The following is a 21,188-nucleotide window of genomic DNA, read 5'->3' as shown; positions in this document are numbered from 1 at the left end:
TGTATGAATATTCCATTAAAACATCTTTGCTTTGTTTTAAGGCCCTTAATTAAGTTCACTTACATTATATTCCACTGATCAGGGCCGGCAGGCTGAGCGATGGTCTCAAAGTAGGTTGTGACAACATTGGTCATGGGAAGCAGCACCTCAGCAGCTTCTCTGGGCAGTAGTGACCTTATCAGACCCTCCACACTCCTCAGAACAACAAGGCTGAGATGGTTTGACTGGGCAAAGCTCATGTTGGGATGGAGGATGAGTTGAAGTGAGCTGCCCAGGGCTCCCCGAATCTGATGGATGACCGGACTTGGCAACGGTCCATTCTCGGTGGGCACCACTTCTAGGATTACTTGCACCGCATTCAAAATGGCCGCTGTGAAGTTGGCACTTTGAAGACCTTCATGACTCTCCACCTGCACTGCATGTATCAGCGCCTGGAAGGCCTTGTCTATCACCATGACGTAATCCTGGTCTGCTGCCGACAGGAGTGGAACTATAGCTTTAATGAGTTGGGTGATGTCAGTGTCAACAGTGGTAATGTTTACCAAGTTTATGTCCCATTGCAGTAGACCGGTAAGGGCAGATGTGAAACTGGGGTCTGAGATCCAATTTTGAGTGTGGTTGAGGTACGTCATGATCTGTTCCTCAATGTCGTTTGGTATACTGATGTTCATCGGAATACCCATGGAGTCGTAATAGTCCTGCTGTAGTTTTAAATTTATCTTAATGAGTTCCAGCTGGCCATGGAGTATAGTAATAATGGAATGCCCAATTTTCCTCAGATCGTGTCCGTCCAATGGAAGTTGAACTTGAGAGAGCAAACCTTCAATTTGCTGGGACACCAGTAAAGTGAAATCAGACTGAACCAGATTTATTGCAATCTGCATTTCTGTCATGCGGAAGATGGGAAACAAGAGCTCTGCAAACATGCTGTCACTGGTTGCATTCTCCAGCTTCTTCAGATACCACTGTGCAATCTCAGCATACACCTTCTGTGCATACTCCTGCTTCTCCAGCCATGTTTCGTTTATGGTGTGATATGGGTACCTGTCATGAAAACCAAGTTGGAGAATGCCATCAAGGATGCGGAGCTCATTTAGGATTTCTTCTGTATTACTGAGATTGAGGTTCTTGAGGCTTTCTTTTATGTTTTCCAAGGATATTCTGAACATCTCCTCTGTCAATTTGACAGGGTCTAGACCCACATTTTCTTTCCCCACCTGTTCAGCAAGGATCTCAATCATAAGCTTCAGAGCTTCTAGGTCTGATTTTGTCCTTTGAGGGAAAGAGAAGGCCTGAAGGAAATTGATCGTTTTCTCAATAATCTTCAGAGCACATTCAATCTCACTGGAGTTCCTGGATGCCATGAGTGAAGCATTATGAGTTTGTGCATTGAAGCATTGTTGGATATTGGCAATGGCAGTCAAGTTTGACAAGATGATGGGAACAGATGGGTTCATGGCTAACTGTGAGACTTTGTCGAGCTCATAGAGGGTGAGGTTTGCTGAACTGAGGGCTTGTTGGAGAGCTGCCAAGCTGATGTTGGACATGGCAGTGATCTCCTCAAGGAAGTGGAGAACTTCGGCCACAGTTTTCATAGTCGGCTCTTGTGGGGAAGATGCATTTGACCAAGGACGAATCAGAGCAAGCAGCTTTCCAGTGACAGAAAAGGTCATGTTACCTTGAATTGGGCCAAATGTAAGTATCAGGTTAGGATCGTTTGATGCCAACATTGCCTCAGAAACCTGATAGAGAATCTGGGAAACCTGTGAGACACCAGCAGCACAGTCCTGACCTGAAGCCAAACAGACCTTCAAATCGTCAATTAACGCAGATGTATCATTCACTAGGCGTGGATAGTAGGCCTGGAACTCATGAGGAAACAAAGCACCAAGACTGCGCAAGACGGCATCCACGATGGCTGTCCAACTCTCCGGACTAAGTGCCTGGATGGACTCTGGTGACAGAATCTGAAGGATATCCATGGCAACTGGGCGTAGATTGGTGATCTGTGCTGGACTGAGGCCTCCTCCAGGCTGAAGGAGCTGCACATGCTGCTCCAGCTGGAAAGACCTCACCAGAAACTCCTGCAGCTGTCGAACGTACGCCAGTACCACTGTAGAGGGGTCACCGTCGGAGACATCAACCACTTCCTTCAGCAGCACCAGCGCCCTCAGGACCGATTCAGCTATCCCTTCAGAGTGCTGATTAGCAAGAGGCTTCAAGACCTGCTCCAGAAAGGCCAGGTCTGATGCATTCAGTGAGGCAGAGAACATCAGCAGAGATTCGCTCAGACTGAAGGAGATTGGCAAGGTAAAATTGACTTCCATCTCAAGCCATTTCATGATTAGAGCCTCCAGCTCTGCAGTGGAAGGGTTGGATTGGTTCATGGGCAGTCCAGACAAGAGGTATTGGTTGTTTTTGGCAACCTCCAAGATAGCATTGATAATAGAGGAGGCATTATTGGCACCGTTCCAGACAGCCTCTAAAGGCTTCAACCTAAGAATTTCCACTATGTGACTCAGAAGAGACATAGGGAGATGACTGGTGAATTGTTCAACTGACATCAAATTAGAGAGGAGCTGGATGTCTTTGTCCAACACGTGAATGAGATTCCCAAGGAGGTTACCAATGGACCCATCACCTGGCAACAGCCCAGGAGTATGGAGGAACTGAGTCAGAGCGCTGATGTAAAAGTCCCCGTAGACGCCTTGAAGGAGAGCCGCTGAGCCCTGGACAAGCCTGCAAGAGTAGCAACAACATTTGTTAAACTTGTTTTTTTTTTTGTTGGTACACTATCCCTTTCTTGTGAGGTACACTGTAAGCACACATTGTTGTTTTATTACAAAGATTACACTTTAAATTACTAATATGTCTAATCTCTCCTTTCTTTTTATTTTAGTAACAACAGGAAGTGTTTTCAGTGTTTCACCGATCACCGTAAATGAACACAACTTAGAGGGGCCTCTTTCATACAGTGTCTAAGACTTTTTGATGAACTTAATCAGTTTACCTCACTAATGCTGATGGATTTGTGGAGAGTTCCTGAACCAGAGCTTTGGTGACTGTAATGAATTTGTCCTTGGTGAAGCCAGTGTCACAGTGTGGCATGAACTGATCCATGGTGCCTGAAACAAACACACCAAGAGTGACACAGAGGACACAAGGAAACCTAAATAATAACACATATTCATAGGCACTCTGACACATGTGACCAACATTTGGCTCTCTGTGTAGACATTAATTCATGATATGACCATTGTGGAGTCATACGCAGTTATGCTTTTACATGGCTGACATTGCCAAAATGGTTTATGTGACACAGACACAGAAACACAAAGCAGCAAAACTATTTATGGCACTTACACCGCACACTCAGAGTGAAGATCTGAGATTTACTGAACACTGTTCCACTCAGATGACAACAATTCAAATGGTACTAATCATGGTTACAATGAATGTTCCTGACTTACAGTTTGGGGCTGCAGTGACATTGGGCTGGTATGTCATGATGTAGTAGGCAAGATGAAAGAAGGGTTCCATAGAGGGCCAAAGAGGAGTGTTGTGCAGCTGGGAGCTCACATCTTCAAATGCCTCCAGTCCACTAGTGATGTTACAATGTATAGAATCATAGTCAATAATACAACTTTGTGCTGCGAAGCGTTAATAATATAATAATATGCAATACACACACATACAGAATAGCACAATTAATTCATTAACAATATCGTAAAATGAGAGATTTCTGAAGAAACCAAATGATATACTGTATATATATCAAAAGTGTAAAATGTATGAAAAGCATCAGAATTTCCCACGTTTCATGTATTTGTTTATTTTGTTTCACGTGACAAGAACAGTTTACCTTTGTATCAGGATCTCTGGCCAGTTGACAGTGATATTGGTGGGGATCAGGCTGGCAAGGAAGTCTTGATCGAGCTCATTGATAAAGTGCTGAAGGAACTGGCCATTCTGCACAGAGGTTGTTGACAGCCTGTGCCACTCTTCAAGAATCATGGTAACACTGACATTGTACTTTTCACTGCCCTCAACCACGTCAACCAGTTGGTTCACCTAATATGCGAAGAGTGGAAAAACACTACAATTAGCACGTCCATTGTATGCATAACGCACAACTGACATCGCCGTTCTTGTAGGTATGTCATAAGCTGCACTGGAATGGTGAAAAATGAGTTTTGAGAACAATACCTTCTGTATGAGAGGGAGCAGAGGTGCTAGCAGGAGCCCTTCTAGCCGGGAGCCATTTCCAGGACAAATCAGCGTATCCCAGAGCTGAGGATCCAAGGAGCTCAGGGAGGAGAGCCAGGACCATGGGGCAGCAAGACTGCGGCACTCCACAGGACCCTGAGCCAGCACAGCCTTTTCACAGAGCATAAAGAAGGAGGGGGAAATGAAGTCTAACTAGGCATGATAACAAAATATATAGCCTTTCTGATGACTGAAGGCTTAATGACGCTTCTAGAATTGTAAGTATGAATATGAATATCCAAATCATTCCATCATTCACTCACCTGCAATGCGGTTTTCACTGCCGAGTCCATAATGCGGGAGGCCCAGGCCTCTGCCACAGACTGGTCATGCGTTAAGGCCTGAAGAGTGGCCTGTATGTGCTGGGCATCCTTCAGCACAAGGCCCATTAGTTCTGTAGAACACAGAACATTCAGTGCTATAAATAACATGTCAAAATAGATTCATACACAGAAAAGAACGTAACCATTTATTTGAAGGATCAAATTGTTGCATTGACTTTTTTTCTTGACCTACTAAAATACACGTTCACGTGTAAAACCACAGAGACAACCTCAAGTATGAACTTATCCTGACAGTAAAGACCACCACAGTGACATTAGTATATCACTTGTATAAATGTATATAACACATGTGTCACATCCATAATACATTTATAGACAAATGGATTTGGGATAGGGTGATAAAATGAATGACAAAGGGAGGCACCTTGCTGTGTCATCATTGCCTGTGTGGCAAGCTGCATGGAAGTGTGACCACCCATGAGGATGGAATGGACAGTTTCCCAACCAGGAAGTCCCTGCAGTAGGTTCGTTACTACGGAGCCAATACCGACAAACCTGGAGAAGACAGACATGCATGGGGTAGGGGAGTGAGTTTCTTGGCGTGCAGCAATGCTTTACAAATGCATGAAAGCCAGATGGAGAAAAGAGCCTGCAGGCTGTGACATACAGCTCCTCCTGCACACTCTGGGGCAGCCCGAGGCCGCTACGAATCCACTTGAGATTCTCAGATCCTTGGTTTCGGGTTAGGAAGCTGTTCAGCAGGTGATTCAAAACCTGCTTGGCGAACTCCACATCAGCGTGAGCAGAGCCATTACTCCAAGCCAGAAGCACCTAAGAAGGAGACATTAAGAATGCAGCTTCTCATTTCTGAAGTGAAACTTAAAAAATGTCTCAAGGCCAACTATGAGTTTCTTCACAACGGAAAAATACAATTTATTTAATGTTATCCCTAACATCAACCACGCCTTGCTACACAGCAGACTCAACAGACACACAGGAGTTTAATGGCACAGGTAATTGGAGCTCCCCTATGTGCCTGCCTTTATGTAACGTGTCCCAGAACAGCATGTGAACTCCCCTGCTACTGAGGTAGCCCGGCCTCCTTAGTGACAATGCATTTGTTGTTCGCTTTCACACGCACAGAAAAGCCCAGTGAAGACACCAGTGATCCATATAGATAGCTATGGCTCATTTAATGTTTTACCTGTTCTATCACTTTTTGTGAACTTATCCGGTCAAAGATGTTATCAACCTGCCCACTGCTACATGCCAGTTGTACCCAGCTTGGAGCACTGCCGTTGTCACAGACATGAGCACTGAAGGATGCCTTGTCCAACAGCACTGCAGCCTGAAAAAGAAGAGTTATAACTGAATGGATGGACAGTATTGCCATGCAATCCCATCAAGACTATCTATTAGCATGTAACAATAGGGACATGATCCTTAAAAAGTCTAAAACTAATACAATCTACAAATATCTATAGAAATAAAATAGAGACAGGACTACATACAAAGGCAAACTGAAAAAGATATATTTTTTTACCTTACTGAGTGGAACCGCAACTTGCTCAACAAGTTTGATGAACTCTGTTGGTACTAACGACACATTAAATGGCTGCATGACATCGCTGAGCGAGATGTAAACATCTAAATGGGGTAGAAAGGGACAGCAGGTCAGACAAGGTAACATACAAGACAATAAGACACCTGCTGATAAACACATGAAGTGATCTCGTCTATGACTGCGTTACGCCAACGTTCATCAGATACTTTAGGGTAAGAGTATCTGGTTTTCTAGTATTTTATGGCAGGTGTTTGTAACAGCTCTGTATCTTTTACCATGGAGTTTAGACAACTGAAATAGGATAAACCTGGCAATTTATATATTAATTCTTCAAAAGGATTACATTCACTAATTCAGTAAGAGGTATTTAACCTCCAATTATGTTGGAGGTCCTGTGGCCATTTGGGGTATCAGGGAATGGCTTTATACACAAACACCACCATTACTCTTCTGTGTGGGACCTGGTCACCTTGGGATAGGCTCAACTGTGGCAAACAATTGGAATGGAAACAGGGAGTGGTAAGCAAAGGTGATGACTCCAAATTGCCTGTCCTCTAAACCAGTTCTGCCTCTGGTCTCAAATAACAAATCAGGGCATTAGACTTATAATATACAGCCACTACCCCAGATTTTATTTGTGCTAGAAGAATGAGCGGCGCCGTAACATTACACTGTTCATTGTGCTGTGAGTGGGCCTTCCTTAGTATATCACCCCCGAGAGACCAGGCTCCACATAGAGCTGTCGTATTGTGTGCGCTGAAGCAGAATGAGCAACAAGCAATTAACAATGAGCAATGCGCTAGTGCATCGATGTGACTGTATCTATGAACGTATCTGAGTATGGATAGTCGACAGTACAGTAACTGAAGCCATAATTAAGGGAGCTATTACATTTTGATAATTAGATACTTATGTTCAGAAATAGGGACACAGGGAGGGCAAAAGCAGCCGGTGTTGTTTGTAGTGACGACGAACGCACCTCTGCCTCTCCATGTGCTCATGTATCTGAGGAGGGAGATGCCTCCCTCAATGACTGGGTTCGCCATGGTGACAGACAGGTTTGCCTCCGGGAAGCTGTGCTGGATGGAGGTGAGAATACTGCAAGCAGAAGGCACACATAAAATATGGACATTCGCACAACCACAGCCAGTTTATTGGCTTTCAAAATGTCATTCCTGAAAAAATGCACACCCCCCCTCCTGACTCATTCTGTCTCGCTCTCAGCCACTGTTTCACATTAAGTCCTGTCTCTTAAAACTTGCCTCTTCATGTATTCCAGCCTTTTGGCACCAGTGGACAGTATTTCTTCATCCGTGGGCAACAGGAACAGGTTGGGAAGGTCCAACAAGAACTCCCAGAGAGAGTCCTGCTTCTGGAGGTTTTCAAAGACAGCCACTGACACCCCCACGGTGTTGAGCACTTCGGCTGGGCTGTTCATGATCAGCTGAGTCATCACCTATACACCCACAGAAAGCCCAGAACAGTTAGCCCTCTACCAGTTGTCTCTGTTGTTCAGACACTAATCTGATTTATACATGAAGCCTTGCTTGCGTCGTTGGAGAATAGATTTTATTTTCATTCATGTAAAAGGATTTCAGTAAGTTCCAAAAGTTCCACTTTCAGAAATGCAGGGGAATATGGTCTTACCTTGTTTAGAATGATCAAGGAGATCTCTAGAAAGGTGTCGTTGGTCGTGCAGAAGGTTGCCAGGCCAAGGACAAGAGGGTCCTCCACTGATGGATCAACAGTGCTGAGAGAGAACCTGCAGAACGACTGTTTCAGCTGATCCACGGACTGCAGCATGCTGTGAAGCGCTTCCTGAGTGATTGTAAAACACATGAACACATTTAACTATCTTGAAAAGCTAAATCAGCAAATTTTCTGATATACACTTTCTTTGTAGACTGAATGGATCACACTTATTCAGTAATTGATAATATGTTGTTTTTTATTATCAATAACCTCTGATTAGCAGAAATGAAATAAAGATTCATCGGTAAAAGAATGGTGGGATAATGACACATTGTTCAGTATCTCTTGTCTCGGGCACTGTGTAAGACTCTAATGGAACTCAAGCATAATTGAACAATGAGAAAGATTACGAGGCTGTATTGGCTTTGAGTGTCTCTATGCGGCTCACCTTATCGAGGAGAAGAGTGCTGTTGAGAGCGGCCATGAGTGAGGTCTTTGAAAGGGTTGTTTGGTGGCTGGAATCTAACACAAACACAGCTGCTGTGACTAATTATAACTGACAATTAGGAATGAGCACCTACAAGTAAACTTATTTGTAGTCGGAAGTGTATAACTAGATTTATTACACTAGTATACTCCTGTAATACACAAACACAATAGTATAACAATGGCAGCACACGTGATTCTCTGACTTAGCCTGGTTGAAAATAAGTCTATTCTTTACTGCAAAAGATTCTCAAGTATGTTTGCTAATTGTGATAATTACGCCTGGGACAACACATACTTAGCAGCATGTCCCATAGTTCCATAAGGTCAGTTTGATTGACTGCATCCTTGGTGGAGTGTGCATTTCGGATCAAGCCCCCAAGCTGGTGATTGGCCATTATGGGTGGTTCGGCAGGTAGAAAGGCCATGCTGGAACAAGAGCACAACACTTTCTTTAACAAACATTTAAAAAACGTGATTTTCACTGTCTTTTGGAGACACCTTTAGCAGACATTTAGCAACTCGTTACATGACAGGGACACTGACAAAAAAAGGAATGTATGAAAGAATAGAAAAATGTTGAAAGAAGTTGAACAATGTCTTTGGTTATTTTTAGTTAACTTTAACCTTTAGTTAAAGGTTTTGTGTCTTGTCAGTGTTCCAGTGACTTAATTGCTGACAATATACAAAAGGAAGACTAAAAACAATCAACGTTGACAGAAATGGTGTGTCAAAATGTGACAGAAGCGAAGAAAAGATATACAGCATTTGCTTGAAGTACAATGCCTCAAGTGTATCCATAAGTTATGATCCAATGTGCCTTCATCAGCAGGTAAAGGTATGTATTGTGACAGTATGTAATGAAATGGCTGTTGGATGGGAGAGGTTACTATGAGGCGCATGATCCAGTGACTACATTCCTGCTATTGTGAAAACTCACTAAGGCAAAGGCAACAGCTCTTGTCGTAATTGTCCTTCTAAGTTTTCCAGACCAACATTAGCCCTGTCTTTCAATTCAGCAATTTCAAGGAGTGTCAAGTTCAAAGCCTGTACAAATTTTGTTCATATCATTGTAGTGCAACAATACTGTACCAACAGTAGACTGATAACTTTTCCATTAATCATGAAAGCGAAGTTTACTTGCTGAAAGCAAATACAAAAACTCCTCATGACACATCCCATGCTTAACGGCTACCAACTGACACTGTGCAAAAGGGTCTAAACTCTAAAAGTGATTTTGAAAACGAGGTTACCTTTGATAATCTTCATCATCCCCAGTGTCCCGTGCTACCCTGTGTCCATGGTGTCTTTGGTAGTGTCTGCTCACCAGGCGAGACCTGTTGGAGCAGGAGGTGTCTGTGTTGCACATGAGGGTCTGCAGGAAGGGGAAGAACCCTGCACTGGGAAGGTTCCTCGGAGCAACATAGCCTAGACGATCAAATATCAAGGGTAAATACCGAATGACAGCATCTCGCACTTGCTGACTATAAGACTGCATGGCAACAAAGGCAATTTAACTTGATATACCAACATTTTTTCAACTACAAAATTATTATCAGCATTGATTCCATGACATTTGAGGTCAGTTAGAAAATTCCACTGAATGTTGCAGAATGTTTCACAGAATGTTGTAGGATGTTGACAGTTGTTCAAACATTTGGGCCTTGTGACTTTACTGTATTGCTCCATAGAGTAGTTACATTTATTTTTCAAAGACTATCTAAAGATAGAAACTCTCAACAAGAAACTCCCTCCTTATCAGACTTAATGACAAAGAAAGTCCCTTTCTCAGACTGTTTCATAACAAAGTTTAAGTATACATTTCCCTCACGACTCACTACTATCTAAAACTACTCACAACTCACTATCTAAAGTCTTCCTTTCCTAACAGGCAATGTTTGCCAGTCAAACACTGTTTCCCCACACCTGCATCAAACCTATATAAGCCAAGAATAAACATTGCTTCACAGACTACCCTGACCTGTCGAAATGTCATTCATCAAGTCACAAGTTCCAAACGTACACACAGATGGTAAACAGTCTTTAAAATCAAAATCAAATACATAAACAATTGAAGAATTTCCATAAACACTCAATAGGTAACACACTTCTGTGTGACCCAATGGTCCTTAAGTTGTGACTCAATATTGATAGAATTCAAACCATGAAATAAACACAGGGAAGAGGCCTAAAGTTGGTTTTATCCCTGCATGGCCCATTAGACTATCACATCAGATAGATTTTATTTTATTTTATTTTTACCACACTGTCAAGTTATCACAGGACTATTTGCTTCACCTTTTGCCCAACTTAATGACTTCATCAAATAAGCTCGTTATACAAACATAGATGTTGATTTCTTTCCCATATACAAAACTGCATAACATAGCTAATTTATGTCACATGCTAACTACAAGAAAATACGTTACCCAGCAATATGACTACAGTAATTAGCTAACTGTTTCTTTACTGATAGAATTATGAATTCTAACACAAAGACCCAACTATCCCAGTGGAATCCCTGTAGACAGCTAGTAAGTCTAGGCTCTCCCCGCTCATGTTACAGCACTACTCAAGCTGACACTTCGGACTCTCATACAGTAGACTAGGCTAAGCATCTGCCACTCACACGGAGAGTTCTCTGTCTTTCTCTGTCAGCTCCCACTGAAGCATCTGAACTGCGCATACTCAGTTTTTTCAATTTCAAAAGAGAAGCTACTGTTCATATATTTTCTACAAAAATCATTTAAGTTCTGAAGGAACACACACTCTGCGATCCATTCAGAATGATTCCCCGAACCACCAGTTGACTAACACTACCCTATACCTTCGTTGAATTCTCTATTGTGACATCATCTTTAGAAAGTCAATTAACTTTGCATATTTTCCCTTTACATTGCAGCGAGTGATGCAGTGATTAAGAAAATCACAAAAGAGTCTTTTTTTATTGTAGTAGCGAAGCACATATGTATTACTTAAGACTGACAATGCACCACTAGAAACAAAATGGCACATACTGTAGAGAGGACCACTATGTGTCAAGTCTGCATGTCTTTGTGAAGAGACTGAAACTTCTCTGTCACTAAATATTGTGATCATATTAAACATAGGATGTGAGGTTCAAGAGATGTGTGACGCACAGGAGATTTAACTTTTGAACCTGAACTACCTGAACTACCTGAACTACTTTGAACTATCCTTTCTTTAGCCTTAATATTATAAGAATGCCATATAGTATGCACAATTCACAAGATCATTCTCCAGATTTTCAGGCTCTTTTGTTTAAATGACTATCTTTCATCAACAGAAAGATAATGAACACCAATGAGACTCATTATCACGAGTCACTGTCTCAGATGCTATCGTTACAATAACACTGGGACGTATGTGTTTTGTAATCACGCATCATATGCTCAGCATGACTCAGCACTGATCCCAGCTCACGAGACTAACAGGGAGGAACACTGCTCTAATGGCTTCCTGAAGCCTTGACTGACACACAGTGTAAAATGGCTAAAAGGACAAGTACATTGCAATATTATGAAAAGCTTTTGTTTCGGTGTTAATCATTCTCAATAATTCATGACATTGGCTTCAATAGTAACAGACCGAAAGAGAAAGGGCTTGGTTAAGTTGTTTACTGGTTGACTCGCAAAGGCTTTATCTGCCAGGAAAGCCTTTTGTGTTCTTTAAATAAAATCCCTTCTAAACTGTATCCATCCACACTTCAAACAAGTACACAGAAGCATTACATGAACAAACAGAAACTGGTAATAGAGACTGTTATTATAATTATATATGAGTTATATGAGTTAAACAAGTTTTCTTCATTACAATTGAATTACAGCATTAGTCTCATTATTTAATAGCACACACATGATCTTATCTCATGATTTATTTGCTTAACCTTTTGTGTTAATGTTCAAATTTCAATGTCCCCAAGGAAGGCATTGAGTACTCACATGTGTCTCTTATCTTCGGGGGAAACTGGGAGCGGGTGATGGCCAGAATAATGAAGATGACCAATGGCCAAATAAGAAGAGCCAAAGACCATGCCTGAGTCACAAAGCAAGACAAATAGCTTATTTACTCACAGAATAGTCAAAGCTTATTAATGCTACATTTTATATTTCAGCATATAATATTTTAGCCATTAAGCAATAAGATGTAAAACGCCTGTATATACAACCCTCCACTTGTTGGACTGCTTGAAGTTCAAGCCTTTGTAAAGTTTTATATTAATGCTAGTCAGAAATACTGAATAGGCCCCCAATGGCCCCCTTTATATAAATATGATTATATTATAATTGTTTCCATTGTGCGGACTGCTAGCATGTACGTAATTCCTTTTTACTTACAGGTTGCCTGATGACGCTAAGGGCATTTTTCCGCAACAAAAGTCGTAACTGATGGAAAAATGAGGCCATCAGTGTCTGCAATAAACCAAATAGAAAAAATACACAATGAGAGAATATATTAATTAATTTTATATATATCCCACCTCCCTTTCACATTGAATATCTTCTTCACCTTATGTGACAGTTAAACTTATCTTAGATGATTGTGATCTTTAATCTATGCTCTAACAAATGACATGGTGGCTTTCAAGGTTATCTTGGTATTTAGACAAACATGCCAGGAGATCATCTGGAACACACTGTACCGCCTGTAACATTCCATTGTCTCAAATGAAGGATATAAAGGTCAGGCATTTTTTTGAATTATGTAAGGTGTTTTTTATGTGTGAATTACCAATTACCCATTGAAGCAGTTGTTTACAAGGCCCAGTATAAAAATTAGAATTTGAACTGAAATTAAATGCTTTTGTTGAATGGTAACTTTTACAATAAATTGGTTAAGCAGCTTCTCAGCATTCCCACTGTGCTGTCAACATCAACAACAAGACAGTCTTGGTGGTGTGTGACATAACATGTTATGGACAGATAGACCTACTTATTATTCTTTAATGGCTCTTACCTCATCTAAACTTTTAGGCCTACTTAGTAGTAAGTGATAGGCCTACTAAAATAGGCCTATTGATAATATAATATACCGTAATCATATATTAGACACAGTTGAACAATATTAATAAGTCCGTCAGGAATTGCCAACCTGATACTGCGAAAGACTAAGCCATTAGAAGGTGTATCAAACCCTACTGAAATTATATGGGCCTCATATTAGACCAGTTTTGATTTAGCAGCCTAAATGGCACAAACTCTTGTAGGGCCATGCTTGCGCGTAGGGTTTACCAGTAGGCCTGTCATACTTACATATGTGACAGTACACAAATGTAACTATGCAGGGTAGCCTAATAGCCTGCACTCAGAATCTGATGCTCGACCGGCAAATCACTTCAACCGGAAACACCTGCGATGCGGAGAAGCAGAACAAACCTACTAAAATGTTATCAATGCAGTTCAATGCTGGTGTATACCACTCCCGGTAGTGTATCACAGGATGATCACAACAGAATGATAACCTACTTCATTTTTTTATTCTATTGAATAGCTTCACCTGAAATGTCAAAAGAAGACAACCGCGTAGCCTATGTTTGCTGTACCCTACTATAGAAGCTTTGGATAACTTAATACAAATGTTTGGCAAGTTATGTAGAGCGTACATGAAATCGAATTAATTAAAAGCGAAACGAAGATGGTGTGAACACTATTCATCGACATAATCTGTGGATACGCTCGTCTCAAATATTAAAAGGCTTGAACGAATTTGAACGTTACCTTACCGTGAGCGTGTCTTTCTTTAAAGGTTGAAGTTACTGCGATAACAAAATAACAGGGACATTTTGCCAGGAGAATCCTAGCAAAATCCGTTCTCCATGTGATCCCCAATTGTTTGATGAAAAATAACTTGATGAAAAATGTTAAACGCTTAACCTTCTTCTTACGCAAAACAAGCAGGTAATGAGTTTCTTTTCCACAGACGTTCACAGCACAAATAGCAATCCAATCCCTGCCAAAGAGGATTGAGCACTTTCTTTCATACCTGTGGTAAGGGGCGGGCCTAGCTAAATACTAGACCAACTCTATTTTTCAAAGGATGGGCCATCATGGAAATATAAGATGTCACACAACAAAGACGGTGTTTGGATTTATACAATAATTCCAACATATTGTCGCGTCGTTCAACTTTTCCCCAAGGATGAAGACAGCGGAGGCTGGAGGTAGATGTTTTGAAGGTGTATTGCCTATTAAATTATAGCCTAGAAGGTTTCTCTACTGTCAAACAACAAACCCCTGAATAAACTCTACAATAAATACATAAGTTTAATAAATACACTTGGCTCCAAGTTCAACACACTCTCAACTCTTCTCAGCTCTGACAAAAATTAAACAGACGTCTTAGAACTCACTACCGTGACCCACCCCTTATCAATGACTGATATATCTAATTCCCTGATCATTCCCTCCCGGACACCTTTCCCCAATCAAAAACCAAAAATCATTACTGCTGACACATTCCAAGATACGTCTGTGAATTGTCGAACTGAAAGACACTTAAGATTTGATATAGGCCTACCCATTTGCGCAGTATTTCACACTTTCACACTGATTGGCGTATTTATGTCAAACCAACTGTGATACAAGCACTAGCCATATGTCACAAGGCCTACTATACATTTCTAAATAATTTCATCCCTTGATTGATAATTTCAACCAGACCCAGTTCGAATGTTTGTGACGATGACGAAATATAATCTTGTGCTTGTATAACTTTATTCAAGGCTGGAAGTTGTAAAGGTATGGAGTAGCTAACATGGTATAGATATAGCCGCAACATTGATCATCTTACGCAGAATAACAGTGGAAATCGCTCGCCATAAGGGAAAAACGCAACGTTAAATCGTCGATAACTTGTTCTTGGCTGTCTTTTGTACCTAGGTTTTGGGATCCGTTTAGTTAGAAAACTTTCAATATTAAAGTTCATTGTTATATGCGTAATTAATCTATTATTATGATATCAAAATAATGGCTGTTGTTGTTGTGTTACTGTATGCTAGGTTATCTAAGAGTATTTAAATAGCTACAACTGAAAATGGCAACCCCCGTCACCCGCGTCGTCAACCCAGATGCCCCTGCAAATCAACAGACTGTGCTGGTGGCGACCAAAGAGGCCCATTACTATCGGGTAAAAAAGGATGGTCTTCCCCAACCCTCCACAGGACATGCTGAACCAGACCCCTGCTCTACTTCAGGATCTCCTTGGAGCAGAGTGTATCCCCGCGCCGTAGCGTCAGATGTGCCTGGGAAAGCTGGTGATGCCATTTGGCCAGTATGAGAATGCACCATTCCACTGTCTTGTGGCAAACGATGTGGGCTGCATGAAGTAGTGAGCATATTATATTTAGTACCATTGTAAGCTAATCATTTTAAATACAATTGTGATGAACATGCTTGAAATAAATTACCTGTATATCTGTTTGCACAAAACTATGACTATTATCAGAGTTTTTTTTTATTCATCTGCAATGTTTCTTTACTCATCATCACAATCACAGTGATAGTAATGATGACAGTACTAAGTTGATGTATATGGTTCTAGCATACTTGACAAGCACAGATCGGAGGTGACAAGCCCACATAGAAAGGTAGTGGGTGAAAAGACTACCTCACAGAATTCCCACAAGCCTCTATTCTCCTTGAGGCCAACATCGACAGGAGTGTCTACGGTCAGAGAAGGTTTGAGGATCACACCTTTCAGGAGATGTGGGAACTCTACTGATGGAGATAATTTCCAAACAATGTTAATGACTTAAGAATATATGAATCAAGTGCCTTGTATTAATATATTCCTTGGATGAATCATGTGCTTTGTGAAAGCAGGAACATGGCTTTTTTGTGTGTGTGTGTAACTTAGATTATTAGGTGCCACTTAGTCAGCATATGTACAAGAGCATATGTGATAAGAGACCAGAGGTGATAAGAAGGGTTGAACTGTGCTTCTTCCGACCTTGCAAAACTTCCATCCTTGCCTCGGACGTCAGAAATCCACCACGTGGTTATCCCTGCTGAACGCTCAACTTCTGTCTATATAAACCTTGTGCAATGTGTTCACTTTCAGCCTTGTGCTGGGAGGGAGCCCGGTTGCAATTGTTGCTATTTGTCTAATAAATATACTTATATGCAGCTCCGGAGTCCTGAGGTAACTAGGGTGAATTTTCACCTATCATCTACAGTCAGTACCCCACCCAAAAGGACAGGCCAGAGCAATCCAGTGATGAGCAGAGGGAGATAATACAAAAGGCACACAGTTCTGTGAGGAGGTGGTTGAACACACCAGTGACTCACATCACAAGCATGCAGATGAAGAGGTTCAGGAAATATAATAATGGCAAGTGAGTTCATATGAAACAGGAGGAGCAGAACAGCATTGTAAATGAAAATTGTTCAAATCTGTGAAATTTGAATCCCTTTGGCTAAATATGTTTATTTGCTTTCTGTAATTCAAAACTGCTATGTTATAAGATCTAGATAGTCAAATTACATTTGTCATCCAACCGCAGACAAGCACCTCCAAGTGTGATCCCTCATTATGGCCATGTGGTGACACTGAACTGTTAGCTGCAAGCCAGTCTGTGGAAGGTGAGGATGCTGTTTTCAAAAGAAATATTCATAATAGATAACTAGTCGGTCAAGCAGTCTAGCAGTCAGTCTCTGACGTCCCAGTCCCAGGGCTCCCGGCCCACAGACAAGAAGCAGGCTGAGTCCCCATCCACAACCCAGGGCCGTGATTATCCCATGGAATCACCTCAGACAGACCCTGTAAGTGAGATTCACATTATATGCAAAGAATGTAAATGAGAACACTGTTTTACATGTTTTTCGTCAACTTCAGTACATTACTTTGTACACAATAACAACCAAATGTTGTTTTGTATGTGTTATATGTGTGTTCCAGGTGGAGCTAGTGGGTTGGGTGCGTCTGTGGGAAAACCCCAATGGCATCCCACCGACATTTCCTGGCTCAAAAAGGACACAGAAAGAGGGCATTTCACCCCTGTTCAAATCTACAAGAAAAACACTGGTCTGTTCAAAAGGCAACAGGCGATGAATCAAATCAAATCAAATCAAATCAAACTTTATTTATACGGCACATTTCATAACCGGAGGTAACACAATGAGCTTCACAGAAGGATACAATGCGCTTCACAGAACGAATGAAATCAGCCCGCATGTGGTTTTACCCACCAGAACCTCCCAGCTATGTCAGGGGTGCTCTGCCAACGCCACAGCTCTTCTTTCTGAGCCGCGTCTTTGTGTGAAACTCTGTCTGAGTGTGGAGGTACTCCCTGAAGTGTCCTCGAGGTGATGAGTATGTGGGTACAGGACGTAATGTCCACCTCTACAAGTCGGGCTACCACCACCGGGTATAACTCACTTCACCTGTGTTAGAGTTATTACATTACAGTTGAATATGTATTACTATGTATGTAAACATGCAAGCAAAAAATGCATAGAAAGTCATATGCTGCTATTGGCCTTTATTTGATTTTGATATGTACTTCAGGTAAGTCACATCTGTGATGTGTCCAACTGGTACACAATGCTCACTGAGGTGCTGTGCTGTGGACCATGTCCAACGGAAGCCAGGAGCGGAGAGGATGGCACAATGGGTCGGTGTCTTGCATGGGAACCCACGAGGCTCATCAAGCTATGTTCTCTGTCATCCTCACCAGCAAATGAGTATACTGAGTTTAACAACAAACTTTTAGAATAGTTGTATACTTGTAACAAATCAAACATGTGAGCCTGTCATTATTCTAATACCTTTTATTGTGATGATCAGATCACCACTGTGCGGCATGAACCTATCAGGCTTACCTGATCTATGGCATTGCATGAACGAACTCAGACAGGAGCTAGGATGCTGTCGGACATCCGCTGTCGGAGCTGTTAGGGGAGACTGTGGAGGAGAATCTCCGGTGACCTGCTGATGTCCCTTCTGACAAGCTGTTTGGGTTTGAGTACTTGTTCAGCCAGAACACGGGTGAATCTGGGACCTACTCACTTCAGGACGTTGTCAACAATGGACCTGGTCCAGAGGAGGAGGTGGTTCGGTCTGGGCAGCCTGATCTAGATGAGGCTGACGAGGCATACCAGGGCAACGAGGAAGCACATGATGATGTGCTGGATGCCGTCCAGACCCCCACTGTTCACCCTCCGGCCTGTGAGTAGCTATATGTCTGCTAGAATGAAATACAGTGCAATGGTTGCTGCAATGTCTTGTATGTCATTCAAATGGCTTTTTTTTTACAGGAAGATGCCTGCAGTACAAACCCTCTTACTGGCTTTCAAAAGCTGGAAAAGTTCTGCTCTGTGCTGGTGGATATTGGTCTGACAGGGGACAAGCTGGGTCTGGCACCTGAGCAGAGGTAACGGGCAGGGACGTGCACAGGAATTTTGAAAAAAAGGGGCAACACGTTCATTTTTGTAACCGCCGCCGCCACGCCCCTTCCCCCTGGACGCATATTCTGCCTATATCACTTGAAACTGTGAAATTGTCAGGATCGATCACTAACCGCCGGAGTATGTGCCCACACCCAGCACAACAGGGACAAAGGTGTTAAAGGTAAGGACCGGCATAATGGCACCGCTCTCCTGGCCTCAACCACGGCTGCCACCGGTGAGAAAAACCTCTACCATGAGATTGCTGCCCCCTTCACATGGCCCATGATGCCTGCCAGTCAGGCAATCCCTGGGTTTATGCCCTGTAAACAGTGCCCCCATCAAAAGGTGTGGACAACAGAATGTACCACAGCTTTGAACACTTCACCTGTGTTGTTGACAGAGGAACGGATGACTGACCTTTAAATATGCTGTGATGAATCTATAAATATGGTATAGTTGCATTGCAGGGACGTGCACAGGAATTTTGAAGGGCCATTGCTCTGCCCTGGAAAAAAGGGGCAACACGTTATTTTTTGTAACCACCGCCGCCACGCCCCCTCCCCCTGGACGCATATTCTGCCTATATCACTTGAAACTCTGAAATTGTCAGGGTCGATTACTAACCGTCACCGCTACGCCCCCTCCCCCCGCGCACATATTCCGCAATTATTTTATTTAGGCCTACATGAAGTTCTGCAGCCGTAATACTATTTAAAAAAAATATATATTTCCTTCGGAGGGGCAACTTCAGTCGAGGAGGGCAAACGAGCAGTTGCCCGAGCAACCTTAGCCCCCTCCTGTGCACGTCCCTGGTACACATTGTAGGTAGTTTTCACTTTCAGTTCACTTTCAGAATATTCTTAATCATATTCAATGATACTTTATTGTCAAGAAATAATTTCCCCTTAGTGTTCCCCATTTCATGCATTCATGTATTCAATGAAGTGGTCAGTGCTACAGTAACAGTGAGTTGTGGAATGTCAATTAATAGCAACAATGGGAGTATATTTGTCTATCAAAAGATAGGCACTAAATGCTAGATTACTTGCAGGTAAGGACATGTGTCTATACAGTACTATGACATCAGATACTTTCGCACATAATACAAATATAAAAGTAACTTTTATCAGCCTTAAATGAGCTTCCCAACACTGATAAGAGACCTCATAAAGATAGAAGTGACACATTCCTGGTGCCTCCACGGTTGAACAAATGTTGCTAGTGCCTTCTGGAGTGTCAAAAAACAAGAGCAAAAGCCCTATTGGCTTTCCTTCACAAGGGAAAAAATGATTGAGTGCCTCCAAGGGAGCCCCATCATGCAATAAAATATGAAGATGTGCACTGTGTACAGCAAGAACATGTGATAATGTGTCTTCTAGTGGAGAAAACCTGACGTGGAGAAAACCCTAGACAATGTGTAGACAATGGCGTAAACTATGATCTAAACTGCGATACGAAGGGTGCCCTTCCATTGGAGAGGGTGAGGGTGGGTGGAGGGGGCCCCCTGATATAGTGGTGGAGGGAGTGACAGGTGCAGGTAATCAGACATTTACGTAATTGGAAAGGTGACTGAGGCATGTGTGCTGAATAAGGAGGGGGCGTGGTAGGAGCAGGGCTCAGCGCTGGCGTGACAAAAGGTTTTTCTCTCCCTCTCTCTCTCTCAGCTCAACTAGACTTCCTTTATTGACATGACCATAAAACTTGGGGATCAAAACACATACATATAGGCAATATATTGTGGAACATTTTGAAAAGTTGAAATGTTGATTAGGGAGCAAAAGAAAGAATCCCTCACTGGCTTCATTATGAAACGACTGCTTCATATGAAAAGATTAGTGATGTGGCAGAGGGGTGTTACCTACAGGACTGGGTGCTGTTAAGAAAATACAAGCCACCTAGGCATCCCACCCCGGAGGACTGGGGTGTCAGATTGTGCTCACTGCATGATTCCATGGGCAAGTATTGAGGTTGGCCCATGAGATGACAATAACAGGAGAAGGTTTTAACGCATTTTTACTGACGGATGTGGTAGAGTTCTGTCGGACATGCCATGCATGTCAATTGGTTGGGAAACCAAACCAACCCATCCCTCAATTCAAATATCTTCCTGTTGTAGAGGAGCCATTTTCACCGGTGTTGGTGGATAGGTCATGGCACACCTCTCTGGTTGTGCATGATGTGGAGGCCGGGGATGCTCCTTCCATTAAGCCGCATCCATATAGGATGCATCCAGCTAGACCGGATCTTGTTCAGAGAAGATTTGAAATATATGATGGAAATCGGAGCAGTGGAACCAGCTCATAGTGAGTGGAGATCTCCCACTGTGTCCAAGATGGTTTGGCACACTTTTGCTGTGATTATCATTAAGTGTCAATGCTTTCACAATCCCCAGGCTGGAAGACTGCATTGATCAGATAGGGTAAGCCCAGCTTGTGTCCAAGTTTGACATGTTGAAAGGTTATTGGCAGGTTCCCTTGACTGATCATGCAA

At 42.3% G+C, this 21,188-nt stretch overlaps 1 protein-coding gene across 1 annotated transcript in view; it reads right to left on the bottom strand.

The window, feature by feature from the left end:
• The window catches only part of abca12 (ATP-binding cassette, sub-family A (ABC1), member 12), a 46,965-nt gene extending 33,993 nt beyond the window's left edge, over nt 1-12,972 (bottom strand). The window contains exons 1-19 of the mRNA XM_042709380.1: nt 12,925-12,972; nt 12,651-12,725; nt 12,255-12,348; nt 9,546-9,720; nt 8,591-8,721; nt 8,255-8,328; nt 7,762-7,932; nt 7,377-7,570; nt 7,094-7,212; nt 6,094-6,197; nt 5,755-5,898; nt 5,218-5,381; nt 4,975-5,105; nt 4,530-4,660; nt 4,207-4,377; nt 3,863-4,071; nt 3,471-3,643; nt 3,011-3,125; nt 64-2,739 (exon numbers count right to left, since the gene is read on the bottom strand). Of these exons, the coding sequence (XP_042565314.1) occupies nt 64-2,739; nt 3,011-3,125; nt 3,471-3,643; nt 3,863-4,071; nt 4,207-4,377; nt 4,530-4,660; nt 4,975-5,105; nt 5,218-5,381; nt 5,755-5,898; nt 6,094-6,197; nt 7,094-7,212; nt 7,377-7,570; nt 7,762-7,932; nt 8,255-8,328; nt 8,591-8,721; nt 9,546-9,720; nt 12,255-12,348; nt 12,651-12,725; nt 12,925-12,972 (5,099 nt within the window). The remainder of the gene's footprint in view (nt 1-63; nt 2,740-3,010; nt 3,126-3,470; nt 3,644-3,862; nt 4,072-4,206; nt 4,378-4,529; nt 4,661-4,974; nt 5,106-5,217; nt 5,382-5,754; nt 5,899-6,093; nt 6,198-7,093; nt 7,213-7,376; nt 7,571-7,761; nt 7,933-8,254; nt 8,329-8,590; nt 8,722-9,545; nt 9,721-12,254; nt 12,349-12,650; nt 12,726-12,924) is intronic.
• Nucleotides 12,973-21,188: the final 8,216 nt, after the last annotated feature.

This window comes from Clupea harengus, chromosome 2, assembly GCF_900700415.2.
Source record: "Clupea harengus chromosome 2, Ch_v2.0.2, whole genome shotgun sequence".
NCBI lineage: Eukaryota > Metazoa > Chordata > Actinopteri > Clupeiformes > Clupeidae > Clupea > Clupea harengus.
This window is presented reverse-complemented; position numbering and strand designations above follow the sequence as displayed.